Below are 16,673 nucleotides of genomic sequence, written 5' to 3'. Positions count from 1 at the left end.
TAGTACGGCTGACTTTCAACATGATACATGAAATCTGTGCTAAAATCACAATTACTGATTGCTTTGTATGCAAATAAATGTTAAGCAGAGCACATGTTTTAATAGGGTAATGCAATATATATATATATATATATATATATATATATATATATATATATATATATATATATATATAATAACTGTGCAACAATAAACCTTCAAGAAATGCAAAAAAACTGTAGTTATTTTATGAAATTCAGCTTCCTTCAAAAAGGAAAGCTGCTTTACACAGATTTGACTCTTGTGCTGAACATGTAAGATGACTTACATGAATCATTTCCAAGGGAATATCCAAGGGAGGCTCCCATTGTAGATTACAAGTCATTGATGTTTCATGATTACATGATATACGGAAGTTTTCTGGTGCTTCAAATGCCTCTGTGGAAAAAAAAATTGAAAATGTATGACTCAGGTGAAATATTTCAGTATAGCAAAAAGAGTAATCCAAGACTCCAATAAAAGGGTAGAAACATTTCTCTCTCATTAATATTAAAATGTCAATCCTTTTTTTAGAACTTTACTTTCATTTAGCACCGTATCACTGTTATTGTGCCGAGGTGCCATTCAAGGCTCTTGTGTAAATACCAGATATATTTTTCATCTTGTGGTACATAAAACCCCCAAAACATAAACTTAAACAAGTGGTGTTGCCACTCAGTTATACACACACACACACACACACACACACACACACACACTTTTGATAAGACCATGTGCTAACTTGTTCTAAACCTATAGGGCCTTACCATGTCATTATCCATAACACAGTGTGCCACTTTTTGCTGTGTTCTACACATAAATTTGCCACTAGGCCACCAGAACGGTCTCAGGTTTGGTGGTAACATGTTACTGTATATTTATTTGCACAGGTAAGTGCAAGTGACATAGAAACAAACAAGCCACCATGTCAAAAGCTCTACAAATATGACCATCCATTTTATGCATCCATTCAGGATGAATAAATGAGCATTGTATGATCCCAGACACACATCGGTAGACTCACCTATTGATTTTTAACTTGGCAATTACATTTGATCACTGTACATACCTAGACACCCTTTGGTAGATCCATCTATCTGACTTCTAACTTGGGAATTACATCTGATCTTTGTACATACCTAGACACCCATTAGTAGACCCATCTATCTGACTTCTAACTTGGCAATTACATCTGATCTCTGTACATACTTAGACACCCATTGGTAGACCCATCTATCTGACTTTTAACTTGGGAATTACGTCTGATCTCTGTACATACCTAGACACCCTTTGGTAGACCCATCTATCTGACTTTTAACTTGGGAATTACGTCTGATCTCTGTACATACCTAGACACCCTTTGGTAGACCCATCTATCTGACTTCTAACTTGGCAATTAGGTCTGATCTCTGTACATACCTAGACACCCTTTGGTAGACCCATCTATCTGACTTCTAACTTGGCAATTAGGTCTGATCTCTGTACATACCTAGACACCCTTTGGTAGACCCATCTATCTGACTTCTAACTTGGCAATTAGGTCTGATCTCTGTACATACCTAGACACCCTTTGGTAGACTCATCTATCTGACTTCTAACTTGGCAATTACATCTGATCTCTGTACATACCTAGACACCCTTTGGCAGACCCATCTGTCTGACTTCTAACTTGGGAATTACATCTGATCTCTGTACATACCTAGACACCCTTTGGCAGACCCATCTGTCTGACTTCTAACTTGGGAATTACATCTGATCTCTGTACATACCTAGACACACTTTGGTAGACCCATCTATCTGACTTCTAACTTGGCAATTACATCTGATCTCTGTACATACCTAGACACCCTTTGTTAGACCCATCTATCTGACTTCTAACTTGGCAATTGCATCTGATCTCTGTACATACCTAGACACACTTTGGTAGACCCATCTATCTGACTTCTAACTTGGGAATTACATCTGATCTCTGTACATACCTAGACACACTTTGGTAGACCCATCTATCTGACTTCTAACTTGGCAATTACGTCTGATCTCTGTACATACCTAGACACACTTTGGTAGACCCATCTATCTGACTTTTAACTTGGGAATTACGTCTGATCTCTGTACATACCTAGACACCCTTTGGTAGACCCATCTATCTGACTTCTAACTTGGCAATTAGGTCTGATCTCTGTACATACCTAGACACCCTTTGGTAGACCCATCTATCTGACTTCTAACTTGGCAATTAGGTCTGATCTCTGTACATACCTAGACACCCTTTGGTAGACCCATCTATCTGACTTCTAACTTGGGAATTACATCTGATCTCTGTACATACCTAGACACCCTTTGGTAGACCCATCTATCTGACTTCTAACTTGGGAATTACATCTGATCTCTGTACATACCTAGACACCCATTGGTAGACCCGTCTATCTGACTTCTAACTTGGGAATTACATCCGATCTCTGTACATACCTAGACATCCTTTGGCAGACCCATCTATCTGACTTCTAACTTGGGAATTACATCTGATCTCTGTACATACCTAGACACACTTTGGTAGACCCATCTAATTGACTTCTAACTTGGGAATTACATCTGATCTCTGTATATACCTAGACACACTTTGGTAGACCCATCTATCTGACTTCTAACTTGGCAATTACATCTGATCTCTGTACATACCTAGACACACTTTGGTAGACCCATCTATCTGACTTCTAACTTGGAAATTACATCTGTTCTCTGTACATACCTAGACACCCTTTGGTAGACCCATCTATCTGACTTCTAACTTGGCAATTGCATCTGATCTCTGTACATACCTAGACACACTTTGGTAGACCCATCTATCTGACTTCTAACTTGGGAATTACATCTGATCTCTGTACATACCTAGACACACTTTGGTAGACCCATCTAACTGACTTCTAACTTGGGAATTACATCTAATCTCTGTATATACCTAGACACACTTTGGTAGACCCATCTATCTGACTTCTAACTTGGCAATTGCATCTGATCTCTGTACATACCTTGACACCCTTTGGTAGACCCATCTATCTGACTTCTAACTTGAGAATTGACCTGATACAGAGATATACCAATAACCTGATTTCATCAACAGCCAGAAATGTGTTGATGGAGTACAGCTGCCAAATAACAGCAACTGACATGACCTAAATGACTTAAACAAGTTGCCTACATGCCACATTTTCTGGGACAAAATCTGGTAGATCAGTGATCACAATCTGTGAGATGGGGTCCAAATTAGGGAGATTAGCATAACGACCATTTTGTTATAAATTTAAGCATAAAAGTGTACATCATACCAAAAGAAAGGAAATTAACAACAATGAGTAATAGTTACTCAACTTTATTAAATTTGTTATGTGTTGTTTTCACTAGAGACACTGCCTACTTATGTGTTATTTTCACTAGAGACACTGCCTACTTATGCAGGTGCAAATATCTGCATATTAAGTGATGCTTTCACGTTAGCAGTGTGCTGCATATCTTTTAAGTGCCTTGTAAGATCTTTTTCCCCCAACAGAAATTTCCAAATGTGTGTTGCAAGCAGTGTAGTACACAAAGCTTTCTCCCTTTTCACTAGGCTTCACATTTAATTTCATCTATCCAAGCAATTTTGAACTTGCAAACATATTTCTTTCTTTTTTTATGGCATATTTTCCTCTGAATCTGTTAGAGTAAATTTCAACATGGTATCAAAATTATTACATTTACAAATAGTTCAAGATCTGTTTTATACTTATCAGGTTGCCTGTTATACATGACATTATTATTCAATACTGATATATGGACAAGTAAAGCAACTTATGCACGTACAGTAAACACATCAGCACATGTCATGAGCCATGATCTGATTGGTTGTTAGCAGCACATGTCATGAGCCATGATTTGATTGGTTGTTAGGTCAATAACAACTTGACTAATGGATTACAATGTTGTAAACAGTCTACTGAATGTTGTGTTAGCTGGAAATACCAATGCCTGGCGGATGTTGTTTTACCTGGAAATACCAATGCCTGGCAGATGTTGTTTTACCTGGAAATACCAATGCCTGGCAGATGTTGTTTTACCTGGAAATACCTACACTCTGCAGATTTTTTTCTGCAAGTTTTTGTTGGAAAATCAGTAAATCAAAAAGATGGGGTTGAAAATCAAGACTACTGAACAGTCCAGGAGATGGATGGACAATGATAACACTATATGTATGTACCAATTACATGATGTGGCATAAAAAATAAATTCAACAAATATAATCAATTATTAAGTTCTGTTCTAAAGATCACTGATATTTGACACAGATAATGACTCACTACAAACAGGTGAAACACTGACTGCCGTCGAAGCAGTACCATGACTTTTGACTTCACTTAATCTTTCTGTTTTATTTCTCCATGGCTAGTTTATTTTCCAGTTTTTGATTCATTTTTGTCAACTAAAATAAAAAACATAGCCTCTTTTATTGTTCATTTGATCAACTCATTACCCCCCATCCCTCTATGCCATGTTTATACGTCATGAATCAGTGCTCTTCTTCTGAGTCTAGTGACAACAAAATCACTTATGATACTCCAAAGCAGAAATGGGGAAAGATGTAGTTAAATAAAAATACAATATAATTTTTGAGACCCAACAACCAACAGTTGCAAAACCTTTGCAAACAGTTGGATACATTTCAGATTTGGAGTAAAATGGGACCAAGACATGAAAATCTTGGGTCCAAAATGCAAACAAATTAGGAAGTCCAATTTTCACCCTTTTGCACATGTGTGGCTGAAATAGCCAATTAAAATGTCTGCTTAAATGACACTCTCTCAGAATCAGATGTGTTTGGATCCATTCAGAAGTAACCCCCAAACATGTTTTCCTACCCCCATTTGAGGTGAAAATGAAAAGAATTTCCAGTGGGAAACAAGCTAAACAAACATTTAATTCATGTTTATGAGTAACATATAGATTAATATGTAGTCTATGTCAATCTTTTAAAGTGTTAGGTCAACATAACCAATACAATGATATTCCTCAACAACAATAAAAAAGTTTTTCAAAACATTAATTAAAAATTCTTTTAAAATTGTAAGTTGAATCCAGTCATGAATTGAGTTTTGTTGTCATTAGATTTAAAACAGTATCTTCACATACCTGTGTGGAAAATGAATGGTGTTGATAATACTGCACCCTTTATACCAGTCTTGATCTGCACAGAATAATTGGCTCCTGGGACCAGCCCTTTTATCATGTATGTAAGAGTCCGCAGTGAAGAGTTAGTAAAGGGCTGGTCCTGATGACTGTTACCATTGGCCAGTTGTTTTATAATCACTATGTAGGACTATAATAGTAAAGAAAACTCTTCATTATGAATACTGATTTTCATGATTTCTGCAGAATACAAGAAATTATCAGTACTACTCAATCATCTAGTGCATATAATATCAGTACTACTCAATCAACTAGTGTATAAACTATCAGTAATACTCAATCATCTAGTGTATAAAATATCAGTACTACTCAATCATCTAGTGTATAAAATATCAGTACTACTCAATCATCTAGTGTATAAACTATCAGTACTACTCCATCATCTAGTGTATAAACTATCAGTACTACTCAATCATCTAGTGTATAAAATATCAGTACTACTCAAGTGTCTATTGTATAAACTATCAGTACTACTCAATCATCTAGTGTACATAATATCAGTACTACTCAATCATCTAGTGTATAAAATATCAGTACTACTCAAGTGTCTATTGTATAAACTATCAGTACTACTCAATCATCTAGTGTACATAATATCAGTACTACTCAATCATCTAGTGTATAAAATATCAGTACTACTCAATCATCTAGTGTAAAAAATATCAGTACTAGACAATCAACCTGTGAATAAACTATCAGTACTACACAATCATCTATTGTATAAACTATCAGTACCACACAATCATTCATAATATAAATATCAGTACCACACAACCAACCACTGTATAAACTATCAGTAAAACAAAGTCATCCACTTTATAAACTATAAGCACCACACAATCATTCACTGCATAAACTATCAGCACCACACAATCATTCACTGTTAAATCTATCAGTACCACACAATCATCCACTGTATAAACTATAAGCACCACACAATCATTCACTGCATAAACTATCAGCACCACACAATCATTCACTGTTAAACCTATCAGTACCACACAATCATCCACTGTATAAACTATAAGCACCACACAATCATTCACTGCATAAACTATCAGTACTACACAATCATTCACTGTATAAACTATCAGTGCTACACAAGCAGCAGGGGGGGCGAATCCGACATTTTGTCCAATCGTTATTTTGCTTAATTATTACTTTCTGCACTCAGCGGATCCGGTGTAGTCAGCGCCTGGTAAAAAAAAACGACGACGGTCCATCCTAGACGACGGTGACGTCATTTGGTTTAATACACTTTTCTGCATGCCGATCCCAGCGTCATCAGCGTCCGGTAAACACAGCAACGACCGCGTCGATGTCATTGCCCCCCCTGCTGCTAAAAAGTTATTTACAATGAAAATTATTTACAACTAACCGAATATTTGGTCAAGTCCGATACGATATCATGTCCGAGGATCATGTAAATTTATCGTTACAAATCCATGTGGGGTCGACTGAGCATGACTAAAAAAGTTTCGAAAACCATTAAAGTCCATGTCACCGCCGCACCATGTCTGCCAAATATTTCGTAGCGTGTGTGTATCAACGCCGTTGAATACAGCAAGAATATTACAGTTGTCTCTGATTACTTTTGGAATCTGAGTGTATCGTTGAGTGACATATATCATGTCGGCGTTTTTATGCCTGCCTCTGGAAAATATCCTAGCTGGGTTTTTTTTATTGTCTAACATAACATCATCGTACACGACTAGATTGTTAACGTCGCCATCAATATCATCAATACCTGGTGCATCATTGATATCTGTAATAAACTCAATAACATTTTTTTCAGCGATCGCTGATGCATTCTCATTAAAATCTTTCAACACCTCGTAGCATCGTTGATCATCCACGCTAGGGGCGATTAAATACAACTTATCCCACTTCATCCATCTCATTATTAAATTGAGTAACAATTGCGTCTTGCCGGATCCAGATGGTCCGATGATAATCATCCGGATCGAGTTTGGTAACGCTGCAACATGCTTAACTGGTTCTCTCGTTTTAGTCGCCGAAAAATCAATTATATCCATATCTCTATACATAAATTATGGATCTATATTGTGTGAAGTGTAGAGTGCGTACTGGCACAAATGATATGACAACCGTTACAACGAGAAATAACAGATCGGCGCTTACTGGTAAGTGTGTACAATGCGGTACAAAGAAATTTAGATTTATTTCTGCTAGACCCGGAGACGTTTTAAAAAAAAGCAAGGAGGTGATATTGCAGCCAAGTTATCAAAACTCCCCGGAACACCGTGGGCAAAGTATCCAGGAGAAAAGCACCTCCCAGGATATAGCTACTGTGGCCCCGGAACACGATTAGATATCAGACTCAATGATCAAAATCAGCCGCGACCCGGTGAGTATCCAATAAACGCTATCGACGAAGCATGTCGGATACATGATATAGCTTATCGTAGCGGTGATTTGCAACAGCGTCATATCGCGGATGTAAAATTAATTCACGCGTTAAATACCATTCCTGATAAATCCCTCAAAGAAAAGTTGGCTTCATGGTTGGTAAAATCGGCTATGAAAGGTAAATTAATGATTGGAAGCGGAGCTTCTCGCGCTGGTAATTGAAAACGCTAGCGTTTATAATAACAACATGGAATCCATCTATTATTCTCCGAGAGGATACTGGAAGGGGAAGGCCGCAATTGGTAAACTCGCAAGCGCTGCAAAGGTAACAAAGGCCGTTGCGGCTAATTGGTTATCCAAACAGGCTATATGGCAAATTTATCTACCACCGCCTAAACAAATCAACTTCTCGCACTTTGATGTTACCGTACCCAATGAAGTTCATCAGGCTGATATACTATTTCTGCCGCATGACAACGGTTACAAATACGCGCTAACCGTAGTTGATGTTGCGAGTCGATACAAACAAGCGGAGCCGTTAAAAACAAAGTCAGCAACTGAAGTAGCCGATGCGTTTGAGCGGATTTACCGAAGGGGTCCTCTGCGCTGGCCAAATCTATTACAAGTTGATCCTGGTAATGAATTTCGCGGCGCTGTTTTATCAACGCTGAAACATCATAGCGTCGCGATACGACGAGGTCATACTGCGCTACATCGTGATCAGGCAATTGTTGAATGATTCAATCGGACTCTTGCTGAACGGTTATTTGGGTATCAATACGCGAAGGAATTCATCCAAGAAAAACGATCTCGTGAATGGGTCAAAAGGTTGCCAGGCGTAATTGCAGCGTTAAATAACGAGATTACCCGAGCAATCAACATGAAGCCCAGCGACGCGATTAAAAAAAAGTATATACCCGGAAGATCAAAAATAGATAGCGTTTCCAAGCCGATTCTCGGCGATGTCACTGTTAGATATCTGTATGAACCAGGAGAGCTTGAAGGCGGTAAAAAAAGAGCTACTGATCCTATTTGGAGTGTTACCACACATAACATATCAACGATAACACGATCAACTGGTAGACCACCGATCTATAGACTGGATTCAACTGCCCCACAGCGCGGATTTACTCGCGAGCAACTACAAGTGATACCTGACGATACTCAATTGCCCCCACGTGGCCTTAACTAGCGCTGTTGCGTCTATTGCACTCAAGACAAGTTAACCTCACATTACCACGGATATGACCGAGACTGTTATTGATCCTGTCCACGGTAAATTGGCGAGCGTCTTTATCCGAATAACGCCAGCGCATTACACAATTGCAACTCGCGCAGTGATTATTCTGTTGTTGTCGTAACGCAATTATTAATTCGGCATCAATATCAAAACGCCGCTGTTTTTTTTTATCCTGTTGGCGGTAACCCGAGAGTTTTCTATCAATGACGCTAGCATCAATAATGTCATCGTTGTCGCCGGCTTCGTCAGTGGCTTCGTCAATAACAATTCTTCGAAGCTGATTCATTCTCCGTACTCTGGACACTGCAAGATAGACTAGATTTGACCATTCAATGCGATTATCAACTATCCAAACAATTGTATCCGTGATAGTCAATCCCTGTGAGGAATGTATTGTCGTTGCGTATCCTAGCGTCCACGGGGATTTATCAGCACGTAGCGCGTCCTCGACGACGCTGATATCAACGAGCACGATATCATTCAGCACGAGAATTTGTTTTTTTGTCCCTGACGCTGTCGGGCCCTTATGCAACGCAAACAACTTGCGCTGAAGTGTGTCTCTGACTATCTTTCTACTCGCTACAATCAAATCGTTTGGTCTCCATGTTTCCCAGAATTCATTTAACGGCGTTTCCGGAATCACCTCGCGTATTATTTCACATTGAACTCTATCCGGCTGTAATCTGATTAATTTTTTAACCTCGCGCAGTTGTTCATCAAGTGCTCGGTAATCAGTATCGGTTTCTTCATAATAGTCCACAAAATTCTTTAACCAATCATGTGGACCCTCGCCGACAAATGGTGGTGGTTGGCCATGGTCGCCACACATGATTACCGCTGTATTCGCGCGCAGCAACCACTCAAGAAACATTTGTAAAGTATCTAACGAAACAGTACATATCTCATCCCAGATGATAACCTCAGGAATAAATTTTTCCCCCATTCGATCAGGAGTCCACTCACCGCCGCTGTATCGAAAAAAGCTGTGATAAGTAACGGCGTCAACATTTCGTTGTTTTATCTCTCGCGCTAGTCTATGGGTCGGTGTAAGCATGATTATACTTGCCCGCGTTTGAAATAATTCAATTGCCCGAGTCGTCTTTCCTGACCCGCCACAGCCGCTTAAATAAACTGTTTTGTATCTACAAATTGGATCAGAACACGGTGGTGCATTAGACCATTCTGACAATTTATCACCGTGTAAGTAATTATTTTCAACGGTGACATTTGCTGACGGGGAATAATTGCGTCGTATTTCATTTTTAATTCTCCATATACCCCAACTCTCCTCCGGACTAGTAAACTCGGCTAAGTTTCCCTTGTACTTTACGTCTATATAAAATGAATCAACGGCTACTCTAACCGCGGTGTCGGGAAATCTATTTATCATCGAGAATAAATTGATAGCGGCGTAACCCAGCATAGATGCCCTCAAATGTGGATACGCGGGGCTGTCTCCATCGCTGTAGGTAACAACTGTACCCAACCTTGTTCCATTGGACAAGAAAGCTGTTTTGCAGTTCACGTATCTATTTTTTGCCACTGCGTCCTTGATTACGAAATCATATTCTGCGTCATCTATAATCAGCCGTGAGCAATATCGTTTGTAGTCGCAGTTTTTTCCACCTTGTGTGAACTTACCAATTATTCTTCTACCGAGATCTTTTGCCTCGCGGTTTCGTTGGTTGAATATCTTTTTGGACCATTCGATGATATATTCCTCGTCGGCATCAATGTGTGCTCTGGATTCGTCAATTATGCTATCTAGACGCTCCGGTTCTGGTAACCAGACTTCAGTCTGCGCCCGGTATGATATAATCGCGTCACTGACAATCAACGAAACTAGCATGCTACAATCAATCATATACCGTAGCAGCGCTATTGGCAGCCACTTCTTTTCAGCCATGTGTCTACCGATCCAAATATAACAACAGCGATGAAGTCCTGCCGCGAATTCAAATGATACTATGCGAGCGAATCCGGTTAAATCAAAATCAGGCAGTGGTCCATTAATAGCAACACGAGTCATTTCATGTCTGGGGTGTCCAAATCGTTTAAAGTACTCAGCGGCGGATCCATACCCGAGAAAACTCGCTGGATAACAGGCAACCATATCAACGGAAATCATAGCGTCGCGGTTGTATTCAGTGTTCCATAGTCCACCGTGATAGTATTCCAAACAACTGGATTGTACATCTGGTAGAAATTCCTTGCGCGTTGGTCTCCACGCATTTTTCCTTGCTGCAACATGAGCCGCAACCGATGGAATCGTAAAACAATTTGTTAGCAGTTGTTCATCATGCTCTTCAAATTCCATGGCGGTTTTTTTCATCTTGTTGTGAAACGCTTCAGTGCGATATAATTCACCGTTTGGTCTTACAAACTGTTCAAAGGTATCCGCATCGTTTTCAGCGCTGCGAAGTAACCACACTGACACAGGGTCGTTTTTACACAAACAAGCAATAGCATCAAATAGTTTCCTCTCCGCGAGAAAACTATCCTCTCCCAGGAATTCCCCGGGGATATACTTTACTGTTCTATCCCGTGGAAATATTGTGAGAGCGGGCGTCCACGCGTGTTCGTTATGATCAATAATTTTGATTGGGGCTCCATTTGATTTATACTTTGATTCATATAATACTTCACCGGTTATCGTTGTAACGGTTATTGGAAATCTCAGCGACGTTTCTAATTTCGCTATGTCGCTGATGGTTGCTCCTCGCTCGCGCACTGTCTCCTCCCATTGGTTTATTTTGCTACGTCGTAAATCGGTCAGTTTATTTCCTCGACACGCATTTGTAAAATGCTCTATTACTCGTTCTGCTACACAATTTATCCCCGTTGACTGTTTCATCGGCGCTAGTTTTCCGATATCAGGTTTCTTATTTAACGGGTATATTCCATAGACAACTGCTGTTTCAGGATACGCTCGCTCATAGTATGGTCTGTCAATTCCGGTTAACAGCCCTGGCTTGGAGTCGCGGCTAACAATGACTGATTTCTTGTCGCTGAGAACCGGTTCAAATTTATCACGTATGATCCAATTACCTGATTCCACCCGGACAATGAATTTTACTCTGAAGAAATACTTTTTACCGTCAAGTTGTGATATTATCGTTGCTGCGCGGTTGTCGTTCATGGTAGCATCAACAACACCATCAATTCGAAATGTTGACCAACTATGAGATGCACCATCACGCTTGAATTCATTGATACAGTAGCGTATTTTATTCAACAGGGTTCTATCGTTTATTAACGCTTTTGGTGCGTCCTTGAGGGCTCTATCGAGATTGAACTTAATATTTTTCCAGGGCTTAATTGCTGCTAATCTCTCGAACTCCTCCATATAATTAAAACAAGTATTTAAATGAAAGAATATAGTATAATGAATCACTGCAAATGGTTGATGATTGGGTCGACAACCCCGTGCAATAAATCATGTAGAGGTGAATTCTGCGGGTATCATTTACAAAGCGTTCGTAATGGTTCAAATGGCCCCCTACCGTGCTTGGTTTGCCACGTTGGTGTAAGAGGAAAATCGCAATTATGTATCAATTGTGGCGGAAAGCGATACAGAGAGTTAAAACGCTATTATGACAAGCGAATTAAAAACGCCGTCATTGACCCCACCGCTGACTCAGTCATCAAAACTCCTCAGGACTACATTGCAAGGTTTATAATTAAACCAAATAATGAATTAGACAAGTAGTATTATTATACAAATGAACCAAGAATTTCAGCCGCATCCTGTGCTCGTTAATTACGAGGCATCTCGCGACGGCGTTGTTAGAAATTGTAGACTGAAGAAGCCGGTTGGTACCGTAAATAATCGGGGGTATTTGATGTTTGGTGCCGGAAAGAAGAATTATTATGTTCATAGGGTGGTATTTGAAGTATTTAACGGATTAATCGAAAATGGGCTTGTGATTGATCATATTAATAATAATAAGACTGATAATTCTCTTATAAACTTGCAAGCCATCTCGCAAAGTCAAAATGCCAAAAAAGGCCAAACTGGTAAGTTTTCAAAGAAAGCAAAACCCGTAAAGTCATTTGATACAACAACTCACGAGGAAAAAATATTTCAGTCGATGAATGAGGCAGGAAAATATTTTGACATTTGTATCGCCTCAATACGAAAAGTAGCAGAAGGAATACAGAATTCAGCGATCTCAAAAAGGACTGGTCACAGAATTTGATTTTCATATGTAACAGAAATCAGCGAGTGACAAGGTCACCGTGACGAAGTCACCGTGACGAAGTCGCCATGACGAAGTCGCCATGACGAAATACTTCATACTAGATAACACACCTCGGGATTGATACGCGGGGTTCATTTTGTAAAATAATTTTTTTTTTATTTAGAAATAAGATGTTTTATAAGAATATGAATATCGAAGACATCAATAATATATTAACCGAGATTTCAAAATTAAAAAATCAAGGAATTGTATTATCTGATAAGCTTGATAACCAAAAAATATTGTCCAATTATGAAATTATTAACGAGCAATCAAAGAAAGGTCGATATACCTTGCCACGCGAGTATTCTTTTATAAAGCGATTACAATATACGATCAATGAAAACTTGTATGGCAATGACGTAAATGCATTTATTGGACTATTTACTGCCGTTGAGACAGTACGAAAAAAACTCGGACAGGCTTTTGAACGACGCCGGGAGATTTCTAGTAAGATCAAAAACATTAGAAGGATTATAGACGAAAACTCCCTGGAACCCCTGGGACATATCCCCCCGCCACACTTGGCGGGAAATTAGAAATTACGGAGCAATTGCAATAATGGTAGGCGAATCACTTACTACTCGGCTAGCCAGAGAGCGGCTAGTAGCGCTTAAAAAGTTCATACCGTTACGAGACAGGGTCCGAAAACAACTTCAAACGCGGCAACAACTACAAACTGATTTTGCTGTTGGAAGCGAACAGCTCTTTGCTCCGGTAACTAAAGCGACCAAAGATGTTACGGCGGCAACTGTGCCCGTTATCGGTGCGCTTGAAAAGATAGCGGCTCAGACCGAGCAAACAAAAGAGTCTCTGGAAACACTCCCTGCGAAAATAGCGGTTGCTACAACACGGAGGCCGCCACCACTCGCTATAACGGACCCACAAGAACCTTATGTTACAATCGCCGATGAAGAAGAACTAGGCGCCACCGCAAGAGAACCAGAAGAAGAAATACCGGAAGAAATACCGGAAGAAATAGAGAAAGAGGGGAATATACCCCGTAATGTGCTTAAAAAGAGCACAATAGACACAATTAGAAATCTCGGCTACGAAGGATTAGTTGATTTTACTGTTACAAATTTTGCTAAGGACACACGAGATGAGCATATCAATAGTGGCTACGAGAAAAATATAAGGTCGTTAAAGGACTGGACAAGAATAGTGTATTTGGCAAATAAATATAAAAATGAATTACCACCGCGTGATAATAATTATATAATATTCCACAATAAAGTAAAAAGTGAAAGACCAAAACACGGAAAAGGATACTCTTCTGGTTTCAACGCTAGCGTTACTTGTCCTGGTAGTGTTCTCAGTGATATATCACGGCTAGAAATACTAATCGGAGGAAAACGAGCTGGAAATAACTCTCCGGAAATAATCAATGAGGCCGCTGATATTTGCAGGCGGTTATTTGCCGGTGGTATCATGGACATTAATGTATATCGAACGCTCATAGACAAACTCGTGGACCACGGTCATTACAGCGATTGATCAATCACTGGTGTTTTTTATAATAAAGATGATTATACACTACAACCATGATAAACCAGTCAGCGTCTACGTGGTAAACTCACGATTGCCCATATACCGCGCGTGGTACAGAGACGGTCTCGGTAGCACCATTGCGGGGTTATTTACAAGAATGGCTCCAAAAGTGGCGCCGTTAGCTAAACAATTAGGAATGAAGGCTATTGATGTTATTCGTGATAAGGGTATTAGTGCTATTGGAGATGTTGCTGGAAGGGCGTTTTCTGCAGCAAAGGACAAACTAATGTCGTTGGTAAAATCCAAGGGATTTTCACGAAAAAGAAAACAGAAACCACCGGTGATGCCATCAACGACAGTGATGCCTGCAAATGTCAGTAAAGTAATAAATAACGCCGTGGAAGAAAAACTAGCGTCGTTGGTAAACAATAATCAAGATGACATCGCAAACATAATAGCGGGAAGTGGTTTAAAACCACGACAAAATTCGAAGAATTTAAAGCGACGACGATGATTTAGATGCATCAGCGTATTATTAAATAAAATGTTTAAACGAACAGCTGATCCGGCGTTTGATATGGACGCACCAGTGCACAAGGATGATTCTGTCCGTGATTATCAATTTTATTCCTATCATGCAGTACAACCCAACATACGATCGCGAATTGAACTTCAAGTCCATGATACCAGTAAATACTTTTTGCCGTGTGAAGCGTTTATTGAAATCGAAGGAGAACTTGTAACAGAGGCCGATACTCCTGCTGTACCAGCACCGTATCCAGATGATACCAAAGTTGGCTTAGTCAATAACGGCGTAATGGCGCTATTTGAGAGCGCAAAATATCTCATTGACGGGAGAGAAATTGAATCAATAGAACGTGATGTTGATGTGGCTACAACAATAATCGGGTTAGCAAGATATTCCGACGATTATACAAGATCAGCGGGTCCATCTATGATGTTTGCAAAGGATACTAGAAACACTGCTGGAAACTCGCAATTTGTGGTAAGACGACCAAGAAATAGTGCTGATAACGCTAACGCTGATGTTGAGAATATGATTATAAACAGCGATCCTAATTTTAACATCGGAGCTGCAACACGCATATCAATGTTAACAGGGCCGCGTAGATCTTTCTCATGCGCGATTCCACTGCATCATATATTTGGATTTTGTAGGAACGTGCGAAAAGTTATCTACGGAGCAAAGCATACCGTGGTGCTTGTGCGAAAAGGTGATGACAGAAATGCAATTTGGAGAATTCCAGCGGATCTTGCGAATCCAAATAATGACTCTGGTAAAGTCGTTTTAACTAAAATATTATTGTGGATGCCAGTAATGACTCCATCCATTACCACAGAGGCACGATTGCTATCCTTTATGGAGCAGGGAGGAAAATCATTACTAAGTTGGCTAACAACAACAGATACTAAGCAATCAAATATCAATGGTATATTCACATGGAACCTGGCATCACAACAAGGCATTTCGGCTCTGCGTCATATATTTGTTGCGTTGCAGGATATGACGAGAGTTGATAATCAACTATCCAGCCATATGATATTTGATCGATTAGGCGTTACTGACGTCTCGCTGAGAATAAACGGCCAGCAGGAACCATCTGAGGACATACAACTTAATTACGGTCAAAACCATATTGCACGCGTGTACCATCGGTTGCTGTCGTATATGAGTCGTGATCAAAACGTTGACACTGGTTTGCAAATATCACAACATGATTTCAAAGAACTATATCCGATCTATTACTTTTCGCTGGAACATCTTGATTTAACAAGACAATCCGTCGTTGATATACACTTCCGAGCTAATGTAACTCGCGGCGTTATTGCCGATTATAGAGCGGTTGCTGTCATTCTCAGCGATAAATCAATGCTGCTAGAAGGCGTTGGTGGACGAATGAGAATCATTGATGCGCCAGTGGAAAACATGTAATTGAAAACATAAACGCGTTTACAATAAAAATGTCGTATAATGTTGTCGATGTAGAGTTGACCGATGGTCAAGTCAAGAAATTACGATCAAAGTCGGCTAAACAATGTGGAACCACAATAACATTAAAGCCGTCACAGAT

At 39.6% G+C, this 16,673-nt stretch overlaps 1 protein-coding gene across 2 annotated transcripts in view; it reads right to left on the bottom strand.

Moving 5' to 3' along the window:
* LOC149793145 (sortilin-related receptor-like) overlaps positions 1–16,673 on the bottom strand; it is a 241,847-nt gene that overhangs the window by 21,091 nt on the left and 204,083 nt on the right. For both annotated transcript variants that reach the window (XM_089967067.1, XM_089967068.1), the window contains 2 exons: positions 5,182–5,368; positions 308–417 (listed from right to left, as the gene is read on the bottom strand). In XM_089967067.1, coding sequence (XP_089823193.1) covers positions 308–417; positions 5,182–5,368 — 297 coding nt within the window. The remainder of the gene's footprint in view (positions 1–307; positions 418–5,181; positions 5,369–16,673) is intronic.

Source organism: Sinohyriopsis cumingii, chromosome 8, assembly GCF_028554795.1.
Source record: "Sinohyriopsis cumingii isolate HCF-2022 chromosome 8, ASM2855479v2, whole genome shotgun sequence".
Classification (NCBI taxonomy): domain Eukaryota; kingdom Metazoa; phylum Mollusca; class Bivalvia; order Unionida; family Unionidae; genus Sinohyriopsis; species Sinohyriopsis cumingii.
The sequence above is the reverse complement of the archived record's forward strand: the minus strand, read 5'-3'. Positions and strand labels throughout refer to the sequence as shown.